Below are 15,727 nucleotides of genomic sequence, written 5' to 3'. Positions count from 1 at the left end.
TACAATTTCTGAACTGCACTGTTTATTTTGCTGCTTGAAACCTAAGTGACAGTATGCCACTATAATTACGGGGTTTCCTCTAAACCTTTACTATGCTGCAGGTACAGAAATATACGGACACATTTTTGGAGAATTGACATTTTGAAAAATGCAGCAAACATTTCAATTTATACATGAGAAAAGGAAGTGTTCAAAAGGGTATGCATTTCAAGTTATTGCAGGTTATTTCTGTGAGAGAATTTCTGCAGGTAAAACATGTTTAAATTTAACCAACAGTAACGTGTCAGTGTATTTAAAATCATGACAAAAAAATCTTCTCTCTGGTCATTAGTTGCCCTTGACAAATTATCATCATGTTGTATGTTTAGGGCGAGATGTCAATACAGCATAAATCCCGTGGCATTTTGGTTTTCTTCTGGAGATTAAAGCTGTTTTTCTTGGGATAAATGCAGCAGCAAAACACAAACCAGCTGATCAAAAAAGCACTTCTGCCATAACTCCAATAATTTCAGGGCACATCAACCGACAGTAGTTTTGCCATTCCCAGTTCTTTTAAGGTTTACATCACTGCACTGTTGCCTTAAGTACGTTTTGTAAAAGCTTGTTCTCTGTTAAGCCAGCTTGCTGACTACAGCCTGGTTGAGAGAATTTAGTTGGTTGGTCCATTTATCTAATGCAGTATATCGTGCACCACCCCTCTTCTGATGATCCAGTTCAAGGAGCTGGTTGACTTGATCAATTCGGCCATGAATAGTGCTAGAAAGATACAAAAAACTCTGATTTATTTGAGAGCTTGACTGGCCTAGGAATTTAACATCTGCACAATGTATTGCCCGGTGGGAAATTATTATGGTAAGAGGTTAAACTGCAGACCCACTTCCCCTGCCAAACACTTACAGATAGAGACACTAGGACTAATGTGCATGCAGTGCACTTGGCTCAGAGGTGCTTGTAGGAATTTCAGGTCACCTGACATAAACAGCACTTTAGAGAAAATCTGATCTTTGTTTTACAATGAATTCACTGCCTCCAATAAGGTTTCTCAAATATAGGAATTAAAGATAAAGATTTTTTTAAAAATTCAGAAAACAGGGAAACATTTGTTCTCTTTTTAACAGTAAAACTTCTTATAATGCAGCAAACTAAAAAAATAAATCAATACAAAAAAATTCTCCAGTTGTTTTATAAACTATGGCTGAGATATGCAAATTAGCTACGAGGTTTAGACACCATTTCTTTATAATTAATCTCAGCCTTTACATATTTATAGATCTAAATACCAGTTAGTAATATATTACTTACATAATTTGGCATAGTGATTCAATTATATGCTATTATAAAATGCAAAAGTAATGTAAAATCATACTATTCAAACTACTTAAAACTCTTCTGAATTCACATCTTCTAATATGACTCATGTTACTAACCCAGACAGCTCCAAAGGACTTAGCTTACACAATTGTAGAATCAAATGGCATTTTCAGGGGAAACACAGACACGCGCACACACACAATTTGCTGCTTTTTCTACACTACACTTTTAAGTTATTCATTAATCAGAAATAGAAGGAAAGTACATACTTATCCAATATGCACTGCACAAGCAAGCTCTCCACGTCAGCTACATCTATGTTTAATTCCTAAGACAGAAAACTCTTGTTATGTTGCCATCGTACTATCTTTTTTATTTTAAATTTTCACATGTAAGTACTGAGCTCAGTTTCTTAATGTCAGACTATAGTACCAAGTCAATAATAATCAGAAAGAATAGGAAAAGAACAACCAAGAAATTCACTGTCAACAGGAAAAAGATCAGCAGCACCTCAGAAGAGCTCAAGATGCCACCCCTAAATTTCAGTGAGCAGCTCCTGCAGAGAACTCTTTCATTTGACACTAAACTGGGAGGAGTGGTTGACACGCTGGAGGGTAGGGATAGGATAGGATACAGAGGGACCTAGACAAATTAGAGGATTGGGCCAAAAGAAATATGATGAGGTTCAACAAGGATAAGTGCAGAGTCCTGCACTTAGGACGGAAGAATCCCATGCACTGCTACAGACTAGGGACCAAATGCCTGGGCAGCAGTTCTGCAGAAAAGGACCTAGGGGTTACGGTGGACGAAAAGCTGAATATGAGTCAACAGTGTGCCCTTGTTGCCAAGAAGGCTAATGGCATTTTGGATTGTATAAATAGGGGCATTTCCAGCAGATCGAGGGATGTGATCATTCCCCTCTATTCAGCACTGGTGAGGCCTCATCTGGAGGCCAGTTTTGGGCCCCACACTACAAGAAGGATGTGGATACATTGGAGAGAGTCCAGCAGAGGGCAACAAAAATGATTAGGGGGCTGGAGCACATGACTTATGAGGAGAGGCTGAGGGAACTGGGATTGTTTAGTCTGCAGAAGAGAAGAATGAGGGGGGATTTGATAGCTGCTTTCAACTACCTGAAAGGGGGTTCCAAAGAGGATGGATCTAGACTGTTCTCAGTGGTAGAAGATGACAGAACAAGGAGTAATGGTCTCAAGTTGCAGAGGGGGAGGTTTAGGTTGGATATTAGGAAAAACTTTTTCACTAGTAGGGTGGTGAAGAACTGGAATGGGTCACCTAGGGAGGTGGTAGAATCTCCTTCCTTAGAGGTTTTTAAGGTCAGGCTTGACAAAGCCCTGGCTGGGATGATTTAGTTGGGTTTGGTCCTGCTTTGAGCAGGGGGTTGGACTAGATGACCTCCTGAGGGCCCTTCCAACCCTGAGATTCTATGATTCTATGATTGACTACAGTCATAAAGGAACAGATCAGATTACAGGAGGTCTAATACAGTTGTGGCCAAATGTACTCACCCTCCGTGCCTCATGCGGCAATCTTCAGAAGTTTGAGAGCAGGGGCACACCTGCCGGGGCTCAGGGCTTCATCGCTACTCCTGCTGAAGCCCCGAGCCTCGGCAGGCACACCCTATGGGGCTGAAACCCTGAGACCCTCCAATGGGCAGAAACTGAGGCAACACTTGGGGGGAGTCATGTGCCTCCCCCCCAGATTTTTGCTAGGGTTTACCATCCCTGCTCTGTCAGATGGTGCCACTGGGCCCCCTCGCTGCGCGGCAGCTGCTGGAGTTGGCAAGCTGGGAGCCGCTAATACCTGGGAGCTGCAGTGTGGGGCCACTGAGGGTAGGGGAGGAGGGGCATGCCTGAGGAGGCATGACTCAAGTGTTGAGGGGGAATGAACCTTTAAATTGTATCCCCCCCCATTTTCAGCTGGCACCCGTTGTCTCTGGGAGAAGCCCCTAGCCCCACCACACCACTGCAGGGTAGAAGCTCTGAGCTCCACCCCCTCCCTGCCCCAATCTGATAGGCAGAGAATGCAGGAATTGTGTGTGTGGGGGGGAGAGGCTCTGCGAGCCACATTTTAACTGTAAAAGAGCCGCATACAGCTTGTGAGCCACAGTTTGGCCAGCCCTGGTCTAACAGTTGGGATGGAATGGGCATGCATTCATAGGCACTAACTCCGTGGGTGCTCCAGGGCTGGAACACCCACAGAAAAAAAATAGTGGGTGCAGCTGTTTGGAGGTGCCACCAAACAGCTGACTGGCAGCTGGGGGAGAGCAGAGAGCAGCAAGCAGGCAGGGATCTGGGGGAGGGTGGAGAGCAGGGGTGGGACCTGGAAAAGGGGCTGAGTGGGAGCAGGGCCTGGAAAAGGAGGCAGAGCAGGGGCGGGAAGGGGCAGGATGAGGGTAGGGCCTTGGGGGAGGGGTGGAATGGGGGCAGGGCCTCAGGGCAGAGTGGTGATGGAGCACCCCGGAAAAAAGAAAAACTCAGCGCCTCTGCATGTGTTCACTAGCAGTGCTTCAGAAGGCCAAATATGTAAGAAGTAGCGAAGCTCCTGGCCTATCTTGTGCTGCAAATTTGATGAATTCTGTGCAAATGTAGGGTGACCAGATGTCCCGATTTTATAGGGACAGTCCTGATATTTGATGCTTTTTCTTATATAGAAGCCTATTATCCCCCACCCCCGTCCCGATTTTTCACACTTGCTGTCTGGTCACCCTAGTGCAAATGGAATTAAAAAAAAAAAAAGTTAAATAATTACTTACAGTAATCTTTGTAAAGACAATTTTATCAACCTTAGATTTTGTGCTTATAGTATAAAACCTATGCTTAACTCTTCCTTGGTGCCTCATACATTTTAGCATGCCATCAATTTAATCAAACATTAACTAAGCTCATAAAGGTACATTTCCCTCTCACAATCGATGGAAATTCACTTCAATTTTATTATGTAGGAGGTCAAATAATCATAATAGTCCCTTCTGGCTTTTTAATTTATGAATTTGTTATTCCACCTTTTGTCAGACTTACAACTCTAACATCACTGACTTTTAATGCTATCTGCTACACAAGAAGGGTTTAAAACAGCTGAAATTTCATCAGAATTTGTGCATGCTAGTTCATATTTATTATAGTTGCCTAAGAGGAATTCTGCACTTTCAAGTATTTTTTACACTTCCCTCAAAGCAAGTGCGTCTCTATGCTGCAAAATTGGCAGCTAAACATCTTAAACATTTACCATAGCATTAATAAGAATTATTCAGATTACATATAAAAGTACAGTTCCACACTGCAAAACTGTCAGCATTCTATTCACTGCATTTTGGGGGCCATGTTATATTTTCAGATGTTCCATTTAGGGAAGTGCTGTATTTGTTTGACAGCTATGCTGATTCATAATTGTCGTTAATTTAAGCAAATACAAATCTCCTCTGATAAGTACCTTAGAAATAAAAGGAATATGTATTCTTGTATAAGGCTTAATTAATTTTATAAGCACTTGTGTTCTGATGTTTCGCAAAAGCTCTGTAAGAGAAGAAAAACAAATAAGTAACTATTGTAAGAACAATGGTTACATATTCAAATGAGCAAGTGTGCAATATAGTTCCATATTTATATCTAGTAGTTCTTTTCCATCTCTTGACTGCTATATTCCTATATGGTAGTAAGTACTCCCACATTATAAAAATAAGCCAACTTTCTTCACTGGTTGTTTCACAATATGTAGCTCAGCGCGGGTATTAGCAGGAGTACTGGATAATGTTGAAATTTGTTTAAGCTCGAAAATACAGTTTTCAAAATAGTTTGTAACTATTTAAAAATTATTCTAAGAAACTGGATAAATGGTACACAATATTGCACAGTATCTTTACCATCTCAGCTTACTACAGAAATACCTGTCTTTCACCGAAATGTGAAAAGTTTAAGGCACTAACCCTGCAAATATGCATATGCTTGATTTTAAACACAGGAGTAACCCCACTGAAGTCTGTTTGCAGAATCAGAGTTTAATAGCCTAACAAGACAAGGAGTTGAGGCAGAGTGGCAACGTAAACAGTCTGTGCAGCAGCTAAGAATGTTTTTAACTTTCTTATTAGATAAAGTGCAAGTTTAATAAATTTAAAATATGCATGCATGAGCTGTTAATAAAAATATATGAAAGTTCACAAAAGAAGTTTGCTATTCACTAATATTTTTAAGCCTGTTCTGTTTTCCTTCACTCGACCAGCTGACTCTTTTACTGCTGTTTGTATGCTTATCAAGTCTCTCACATGAAAACCCAAACGTAACACTATATAGGAATATACTACAATACTTTTAATTTTAATTAATGACAATTAATGGCATAATGGACCAGATCCTCCAATGCAGCATAGTCACATTTCACTGCACTATTAATCACATTTGGCTAAAAAGCCATATTAATTGGTCCAGGAAGGATCACCTCCGCCTAAGGATGATCCTTCAGTGATAAAGAGCTAATAGAGGTTTGAACCCCACATACTCTCCCTGCTTCTGGTGTAGTAATGAAAATGGAGTATGGCTTGAGAAAAAGGGGGTGAGGGTGGCTGATAGGTCCCTATACTATGCCCTCAAAATACAACGCAGGAGAAAGGATGGATGACCTGTACAGAGCACCACTAGGGAGCACAAAGATTGAGTTTTAAGACACCATCACATTCTGCATAGTTTGGCTGCATCATAGGATCTGACCCAATAACTTCCATGCAATTACATATCTTTTACGAATAACAGTTTTAGTCATATTCAGATTGCCCTCATGAGCTGTTAAGCACACATGCTTTTCCTCAATACGGGCCACATCCAAAGCTGCCTGAAGTCAGCTGTAATATTTCCATTACTTCAAACAGATGGGGCTCTAGGTTTGCTGCTGTTTTTATTCATAAATCTGGTTGCAAGTGTGCTCCTTTTACCAAAAGCAACTATTATTTTGGTAATTTTCACAGTTATATAGCAAAGTATCTCATTAACTCTGACTTCCAAGGATAGAGTGTTTAAACACTAACTATTGTTCACAGCAACAACATCTTATAAGGAACATTTATTTTTTATTATTTTCCCAATGCAGAAGAAATACATCTTAACAAGCAAGGGAAAAAACAGAATTACAACTGGGACAGACTGACAATATCCTGAATGATGTTCATTGAATGAAGCTAAACTCTGAATTAAGTTTAACATCTTTGGGGTCCACTGTATTAAAAATGCAATTGTTTGTGTTCCTGTGGCACTGAGTGTATCTATCTTCTATAGGAGACTGACTAATGCAACCTCTGGATGGCATTAGGAACTTCAAAGGACTTTTTGGACCAATACCCGTGAAGTGGATGCAAATGACTCACTTTGAATCCTCCTTTTTCAAGGTACCCTCAAGGTAGGAAAGCCCATGGTCAACATGCTCCTAGAAACTCCAGGTCAAAGACTCCTGAACTGCATAAACAGTGGACTAAACATCTTATAAGTGTGCTTGTTCAGAGTTTAAGCTATACTGAATTGTAACCACAAGCTGAATCCCCTTAGATCGGAGGAGAAGGGGATGAAGGATGATTCCTGCCAGAATCCATGTTAGAGTAACATCTGGTAAGCTTAATAGCATGGGTGTAGATTCGTTATTGTTTTTAATATGCTTTCTCTGTATTGCTTTTTATGTTAATAAAAAAAATAGGCTTGCACACAAAGAACTATGTGGTACTGTAGCACTTACACCTGTTAACCATGTGTGAAGAGAAAGCAAGCACGTGCCTTTGGGCAACTTGCCTGTGCTGGGAAGAACATAGTGAAGGCAGGGAACCATGCAGCCTGGAAATACCCTGGTCTGCAGGGAGAGACACACGGGTCTCCATCCAGAGAGGCAAAAACTAGGGAGCTGGAAGCCTGAAGCTGGTGCCCACTCAGGGGAAACACAGGTGCAGTTCCCCTGAACTGTGACAACAACTTCCTGTGACCATACCTTCAATGTGCTCCCTTATGAAGGGATCGTCCATGATGTTGCTGTGATTTGTTTTCAGAATCTTCTCAAATTCAGTGATGTCATTATTCTGATAGGCACTTCAATGAGAGAGGAGAGTGAATTACAGTTTTGTCAAGTAAAAAAAGTCTCAGATCTGGATAAGATTTCCAGTTTCCAAATACTAAAAAAGTATATTAAATATTGATAGCAAAGAATTACAGTCACAATCTTTCTAATAATTACAAATTGAGGATGCTTAAGATAAAAGGGTGTTGAAAACATGCATCTTAACATAACACTGTAGGCTCCTTCATTTCTTCTACTACATATTTTGTTAGTGTTCACAGAAGTTTAATATGAATGTTCTGCCCTTTTGCAACTATAAATTGGTCCTGAACGTTTTGTATTTTAAAAAAGTTATCCTATTAAAAACACTAAAAATATAGTTACTCAAAGTTACTCAATTGTTTTGTTATGTTATGGATGTGTCCTGATGCACCTTATTGGAACCTCATGTGTTTAAGTGCCAAGAGGCATCAGCATGTATTGTCCAGTATATGCATTCAATTGCTGTTAACTGTGTTTGTGAATGTGTGTGTTTTAGTAATGACTTTCTCCTTCAGAGTGTGGATATTCTTTCTGACCGAAGTCTACAACAAAGTCATCTTTGTTCTTATACACATCAAACTCTATGACAAAATAATTATGATGCTATAACCTTGGCATTAAGACTTAATTGTGGATCAACTCTGAGGAGACGATAAACAACACAGAAGCAAATGTCTGTAGTAGTTGATAACCCTGATATGAAACATCTCATAATTAAATGGCATTTAAATTACGTATAAAATTTCAAAGGATACCCCACAAGCAAAGTTGTTTTACAATGTACAAAATGTGTAAGTTCCCCAGAAAATCTAAATGCAAATTTAGTTTCTAATTGTAGTAGAAATTAAGAATAGCATAGTAACTTTAACAAAACTGATGTTATCTGCTGCAGCTTTGTAATTTGTGCTATATTTTTTACTTGCTTTCATATTTTTGAGAGATGAATATACTCAGATGTAAAGGTAAAGAATATAAATTAGGTAGTATGACTGAAAGCAGGTTTGCTAAAGCCCATGGGAGTTCCTTCTGTCTCAAATTTACATGAAAGCATGAAGCTAAAGTAGAAAGGAGGTATATGGAACTGAAATTCTCTGAAGTAATCCCTCCACAGATTGCCAAATCCTTTATTTATCATTAGGTCAATAATGCATATGCCTCTTTGGCTTCAGAAAGAGTGGTGTTGTTTCTGAACAGCTGATTGCAAAGAGTAGTTGTATCTGAACAATGTTTGGCCCACAGTGTTAACTATATATTTCAATATTTGGAGAGAGGAGTTCCCCATCTTTTGACTGCAAAAGAGAACTGAACACAGATTGCTTCTTATTTATCAAGAGAGAAGCTGCTTACAGCAGACAGGACCTGGCTGGTTTCACAGCAAAGCATGAAAGAACTGCGTCAATACAATCTACCTAAGCTGATGGTCTTGATACCCTAGGGCCTAAACACTGCTGACCACATTCTCTGTAAAAAGCCATGTAGCACTCTGGATCTTCATATGGTTAGGGGGACACATGCCCACAGGATTTGAAACTTGAAAGCTCTATTCCAAAAACCCTGCCATAAAACTCCTTTGGCACACATGCCTTGATGTGCGAAAATACTGCACATCAATGCCTCCAAATTATCCTACTAATATAACATACAATATCAACCTTCAAGGAAAGCTTAACGGGCCTGATTTTCAGAAGTCCTGGGCATTCCCAGCTGTCACTGGATTTGCAGGTGGTCAGCAACTCTGAAAAAATCAGACTCTAAATCAGGGGCTCTCAAATTGGGGGTCAGGACCCCTAGCGGGGTTGTGAGGTTATTACATGGGGGGGTGGGGTCGCGAGCGGTCAGCCTCCACTCCAAACCCTGCTTTGCCACCAGCATTTATAATGGTGTTAAATATATAAACAAGTGTTTTTAATTTGTAAGGGGGTGGAGGGGTTGCACTCAGAGGCTTGCTGTGTGAAAGGGGTCACCAGTACAATAGTTTGAGAACCACTGCTCTAAATGACCAAATTTGAATTTGCATAGTCAGCATTGGCCATCCTGGAAACTGAATGCCTTGAATCACCAATGAGAAATGCAGTTGTAAACATTTTAAAATACCCTCTATTCCAGTATACTGAACTTCTACAAAAAAAAAAAAGAGCACTCGTGTTAAAAAAAAACAAAACATATGAATGTTCTTTTTAATACTATGGTGAACTATAAGAGAGAAGGATCAGCTCATGGAAAGAAAAGAATAAAATTTGCAGCCTTTATATACAATAAATACAATAAAATATAATTATAATAATTATAACAATTATAAAGATAATTCTTGCTTCTGAATACAACATTCAATCAAATTTTCACTACATAATCACAGTAAATAAGCTGATAGTTGGAGGCAATTTAGCCATAAAACCAGCAAACAAATGTGATCTCTCGGATGTTCAAACCTCAAAGAACATCTTTTTAGTCAGTTCCCCGGTCTTGCCAATAAAATCTCATGATTCAGAATTAGGATATTTGGAAGACACTGGCTTTTAGGGAAAAACAATAACATTAATGACACCAGATAGGAATTCAACCTGATATACTATTTTAGATATAAAACAAAACAGTATATGTTCTTAGTGTGGTCTTTTTAAACTGGTACTGTAGAGAATTTTGTATAGATCAGTGATATTCACACATCAGTGGTTCATGCGCCAAATTAGCAATCAACATTACCCAGTAGAGCCACAGTAGTATGAATTCATTGTTTCATTTACTATAGTACTATATATTCATATTTAAACAGCATGTCAGGGGAAATATTTAGTTTTTATATATACACACACACACACACACACACACAGTCTCACACCAAAATAACTGACCAAGTATCAGCAATAATTGGTTAATAACATAGTGAAAGCATCCTGATTAAATCACACAGTGTTTTAATATCATGTGCTGCAAAGCGTCACAGGAGACACATTAAAGAGTCACTTGCAGCTCGCGAGCAACAGTGAGTATTAATGATATAGATCATACTAAATAGAAAGCTTCTGAACAACAGAAACATTGAAAATCCAAAACCGAAATGCTGGTTTGATACCTATGAAAAAGTCTGTTTGTATTATTTTCAACAAAACAAAAATATCTGTTTCATGGTTAGTAGCTTTGCCCTTCAGGAAAAATAAAATATCTTACCTTACTAAATTTGTCATTGCTAGAATCTCTGGATCATTTTTGTATGGTTTAGCCTACATAGAACAGAAACCATAATAAGTACATTTAGGTAGCAAAAAAAGCTATTTATGCCAATTTCTCTATTAAACTGGAAAAGCAGCAGCTAAGCCGACTTGTGCACACTTATAAGTATACCTCCTGAGAGTCAAATGGATTTATTCCGGACTTCATCAGCATGTTTGCTAGGACCAAATATTTTAAGCAAGTGGTTCTTCTAGGACTCCCTGATTCATCATAATTCTTGAATGCTTCGAAAAAGTCAGTGTGTGCCTTTTCAAATTCTCCTTCCCTTAAGTGCATTTTGCCTCCACATTCTGAAAAGAAAACAATGATGAAAGGAGAAGCTGTGTGCTTGCAGCCATTTATCAGAACGATTCTACTAAATGTACCATGCTATGTCTAAACTGATTCCTGAATATATTTTCAGGTTTTTTTGTTGTTTTTTCTTTTTTTAATTCATTAAAACTGCTGAGAAAAAGCATTAGCACGTCAATATAAGGCAGCTGCTTCTTTTTTGGTTTTCCAATTCAAATATTATTAAAAATAACCACTCCTAAGATCACACAGTGACTATAAAGAAAAGTATACCTTTGCAATCTTTTAACAAAAAGGTTGCAATTAATACATTTACTCAGTTGGAATTTATCCCAGTGACAAACTTCAAAGACAATACATAGCAACATTATCTATTTATGGGAGCTATCCAACATATTTTTAGAAAGACTATTTAGAAAGTCAAATGAGTAATATTATTTTCCTTCTATTGCTCTAATTGGCAGGTTTGCTGTCAGCAGAGGAGACAAGTGATAGCCATATCCCAGTGAAAGGTGCTTTCAGACATGGTACATGCCCTCACTACAATTCATTCAACCATTACTGGCCATTAAATAGGTACTTCCACTGAATCCTAATGCTTTTTTAGTGGCCAATGCAATTCAATGAGATCAGATATTTGGAATATTTTCTGTAACGTATTTTCAGTTGAAACAACATAAAAAAGTAAGATTTTTTTAATTTAAGTGACACTGGTCTGAACAAAGGAATTTAAAAGTAGTAATATAAAAAAAACCTTGCCTCTGATGACCCCCATGATCAGTGGATGAGGAATGGCAGACTTGATGTGCAATGACTGTTCATATAGTGCTTTAAGTTTTTTGTTATTTTTCTGTGCTGTATACATTTGAATTTCCAATGCATAGATTTCCAGTAGCTGGGTGCCCTTTTTTAAATCATCTTCTCCATCATCAGTCTAGGAAAGAGTAATAATGAATACTGTGAATCTTGAGGTCACCATTCTACTAATATAAAAGTGTGTTATTAAATATTTTCAGAAATCTCCTGCCAAAAATAAAGAAGTTTCCAAATACCGTAATTTTAATACAACCAGTGAAATTAAAACATTATGTTCAAGGAAGCTAGCACGGACCAAGTTCTGAGAGTTTTTCACTTGGGTAAAAATACTGACTTTACTATGAATTTTGCTTGAGTAAGGACTTCAAGAGTTGACCTTCTGTACCTTTCATATCTTATGAATTTCTTTCAGTATAAAAAAGTTAAAGCCACGTAACCACTGCAATAGAGCAGTGATGTATTCATGACCATACTATTGCTAAGAATGGGCCGGATTCCCAGGTGTAAATCATCAGTGTTCAGCATAAAGATGGAGAGGATAGGCAAAGCTGGAGGCTGATTTGGCCAATGCACGTGGCTTAATATATTTTTTCCACAATGAAGTAAACGCCATCGTTTTCTCCTACTGTTAAGCTTCATTTAGAATTTTTGCTTCTCTGTTGGTTTAAATATAGTTTTTTTTCCCCCAAATAGTTGTATTAATTTTAATAATACATTATAAGGAAGAATAATTCACAAATGCTTCTCGTTCCTGCACCCAAGTGAAATGTAATGATAATGCAGTTACTGTCTGCTGGTTAAAAAAATTCATCTTTTTACCAGCAATTAACTATTCTATCATTTTTATTTCAAGTTACCAAACAGATAAGGAATTAGAAATTAAATTTAGTGCTTGTTTTATTTACAAAGCTCAATGATATGCCATTCTGATGGCCTGAAAACTGGATGTGAAATTAGTACTAAATACAAAAGTTACAGTGAATGATTTTACAAGTAATTTTGGGGTAGTAAAGTTTTTTTTTTTTTTTTTTTAAATATCTACTCTACTGTACCTGGCATGACTGATGCAACTGGCGCAAAATCTTCTGTAATTTTCCATATTCTTCTCGTTCTAAATATAATTTGCCAAGCTGTGATTAAAGAATTAAAGTCATTAGGACAATTAGGATTTTGAAATTTATAAAATTAAGACTTGCAATTTAAGAAAGTTATAGCAAGCAAAAAATAAAACTAAATATTATTTATATATTTTACCTTTGTGTTTGTCTTAAACCACAATCTATCATTCTTAGCATCTTTCAGAGCTTCAAGTGTTGTTTCATAAAATTCCTGAAGCAAATCCATCTGGCATAAAAAATCAGAATTCTATAATTGTAAACAGCAAATTTGTACCTGTTAATATAGTCAGTTTGAACAAACTAAAAGTGCATGTTTGAACTTCAACACAAATAAGATACAGGAATCTGCATCTTACTGAACAATTACTTATAAATAGCAAAAATTGCAACTAAAATGACAAAACTTAAACATAATAAATAATCAACAGTATTATCATAAAATAGAAGATTTCACTGAAGTTTGGAACTGACAAAAGCATTTAGATGCACCCAGATGTAAGCTTTTAATTCAAAATAAGTTGCACAAGGTTTTAAAATCTGCAATTTTTTATCATATTAGTGAAGAATCAAAGCTACTTATCCATCTTAAGCAGATACTTACATAACAATTATTTTATTAAGTATCTGAGAAAAATACTAACAAAGCTAGCATTACTGTTACTGGAAACTGAAAAGGAGAGACCAACAAGAGTAAAAGGATAGGAGGGGAAGGGGACAAAAAAGATATTTTCTCCCTCCTGTTCAAATACTGCATGAAATAAGAATAAAAAAAAGTCTGCTCAGAGCAGACCAGATGTTCCTGTATGGAAACAATCTGTAACACCCAAAATTACAGAGTGTTTAATAGCATTTTTTCTTAAAAATCAGATAATCTAGAAAGTTGAGAGAGAAAACTTTCTGTACACTTAATGGTCAGATTATCTGCTGGGTGCAGTTGGGATGAGGCCCAGTGTCTTTTAGGTTGCAGGTATGAGTCCCTGATTCTCTCCAGTCTTAGCTCCTGGCACAACTTAGAACAGATACTCTAAACTGCCAACTAGGTATGGTCCTAAGGCCACCCATCCTTGGAACTGTCAGAGTATATCACACTCCAGCCACTTCACCTGTCCCTCCCCATGTGTTGCAGAAGGAGAGGAAGGCACAGAAGTCAACTGTGTGTGCTGGCAATTGTCCACATGCTGGGTATCCCCAGCTAAGAGCTCAGGGGAGTTTTCTTCTTTCTTTATGCTGCTCCAGTAGCACAAAGAGAGCAGAGCTTGGCCATGGACCTGGTCCTATGTACCTAGTCTGCTTACTTAATGCAAAATTAATGAGTATACAGAGTTATTTTAACTACAAATTACATTTGAGAACCTATTGATGGTGGTAGCCACTTTGCTGAAAAACAAGTCATTTGTGACATTTAGCTGTATAGAAATCCCAGGTAAGAGATACCAAGTAGTTTCTACCCTGCTTTAATCTTGTGTAGATGACATTAAAGTTAAAGACAAGTTAATTTTTAAACACATGATCAATAAATTGTGGGGAACAATATTTAACATACTGTAACAAATGTAATAATTGTTCTCCAATTAAACCAAGAATCAGGTTTTCAAAAGGCAAAAAGTCCATGCAAAAAAATGGATAGGTGGAGGAGGACCACCAACATTAAAGGAATGATAATCTAACCTGTTTGGAAGTGGAGATATAATCAAGAATAGAATTGATGGATTTTTCAGAGTAATTCCTTGTAACTGCACTCCTTATGTAGGTCAATAGCTGTTTATATCTGTTCATCATTTCAGGAAAGTTAGTCTGTGAGGAAAAACATATATAATTCATAATCATGAAAAATTGTATACTGAATGTTGCCATCAGATATTAACATCTGTAAATATGCACAGAAAACCCAAAAACATTACAGTAGAGAGACTATGCAGTCATGCATGTCTGTGATTGCTCTAAATTTTGTCACCTATTTAGGATGGCCACATTACGCATAAGTGGCAGAGTCAAAAGTGAGTTAAGTGGATTTTCATAGAACAGAAGTTTAAATAGAGAAGTCTATTTGAGAATTACCATGGCCACTTTATTTGGTGTGAAAACATATTTCCTACCAACACATTATAGTGAATGATGTTTGACATTCTATACCTTGGGGGAGCATCCTGGAATCCCCATATTCCTCATTTTTATATAATCGTGATCTTAAATATAAAGCATGCCTCGTAAAGTATCAGGGAAAGGTTATGACCTGCTGAAAGTAATTTCTCTACCAATATATGTATATCATTAATGCATATGAAGTTATGAGAATTGTGTTGTATGGTGGTCACTAAAACTTGCTGTAAGTTGTGGAATCAGCCAGACATTAGCTCCCATGAGGCAACAGCAAGAAAAGTAGCCAACACCCGGTATGGTATCAATTAATCCATCAACAACCACTGTCCAGCAAGGGAGCTACGATGCAATGACTCACCTGCCTGAGGCCACACCAGGGGAATTGCTCAACCTTGTATGGAGACTCAACAATGTCTCCAGACATGTCTGGACTTGTTTTCCAAGCACATGGACTGAGGGTATAAAACAGAGAGTGGACACATACTGGGCCCTTCTCCTGCCCTCACCTACACTGCAAGCAACTAAGACACTGAGAAGACAAGACTCCAACAGAAGAGATTGGCCCAGATTTCAAGGGTGAAATCTGTATACTAAGGACTGCAATATCCAGTGGGGTGAGAAAAACTGCTTAATGTAGCTGTTGCCCTGTCTAATAGAGTTGAGAGTTTAGACTGCGTGATTATATTTTATTTCTTTTGGTAACTAACTCTGACTTTTCGCCTATCACTTAATATCACTTAAAATCTATCTTTCAGAGTCAATAAATGTGTTTA

At 37.8% G+C, this 15,727-nt stretch overlaps 1 protein-coding gene across 3 annotated transcripts in view; it reads right to left on the bottom strand.

Moving 5' to 3' along the window:
• The window catches only part of COPS2 (COP9 signalosome subunit 2), a 36,910-nt gene continuing 21,183 nt past the window's right edge, over positions 1 to 15,727 (bottom strand). The window contains exons 4-13 of one of the 3 annotated variants that reach the window (XM_039491861.1): positions 14,523 to 14,648; positions 12,991 to 13,080; positions 12,789 to 12,866; positions 11,680 to 11,854; positions 10,741 to 10,919; positions 10,567 to 10,619; positions 7,291 to 7,388; positions 4,762 to 4,844; positions 1,581 to 1,639; positions 1 to 756 (exon numbers count right to left, since the gene is read on the bottom strand). In XM_039491861.1, coding sequence (XP_039347795.1) covers positions 612 to 756; positions 1,581 to 1,639; positions 4,762 to 4,844; positions 7,291 to 7,388; positions 10,567 to 10,619; positions 10,741 to 10,919; positions 11,680 to 11,854; positions 12,789 to 12,866; positions 12,991 to 13,080; positions 14,523 to 14,648 — 1,086 coding nt within the window. In that variant the 3' untranslated portion in view covers positions 1 to 611. Of the gene's footprint in view, positions 757 to 1,580; positions 1,640 to 4,761; positions 4,845 to 7,290; positions 7,389 to 10,566; positions 10,620 to 10,740; positions 10,920 to 11,679; positions 11,855 to 12,788; positions 12,867 to 12,990; positions 13,102 to 14,522; positions 14,649 to 15,727 lie in introns of all 3 variants that reach the window. The other 2 variants (XM_039491860.1, XM_039491862.1) reach the window with 2 other exon arrangements.

This window comes from Mauremys reevesii, linkage group 10 (assembly GCF_016161935.1).
Source record: "Mauremys reevesii isolate NIE-2019 linkage group 10, ASM1616193v1, whole genome shotgun sequence".
NCBI lineage: Eukaryota > Metazoa > Chordata > Testudines > Geoemydidae > Mauremys > Mauremys reevesii.
Note: the sequence above shows the minus strand (reverse complement) of the source record. Positions and strands in the feature narration are given on the sequence as shown.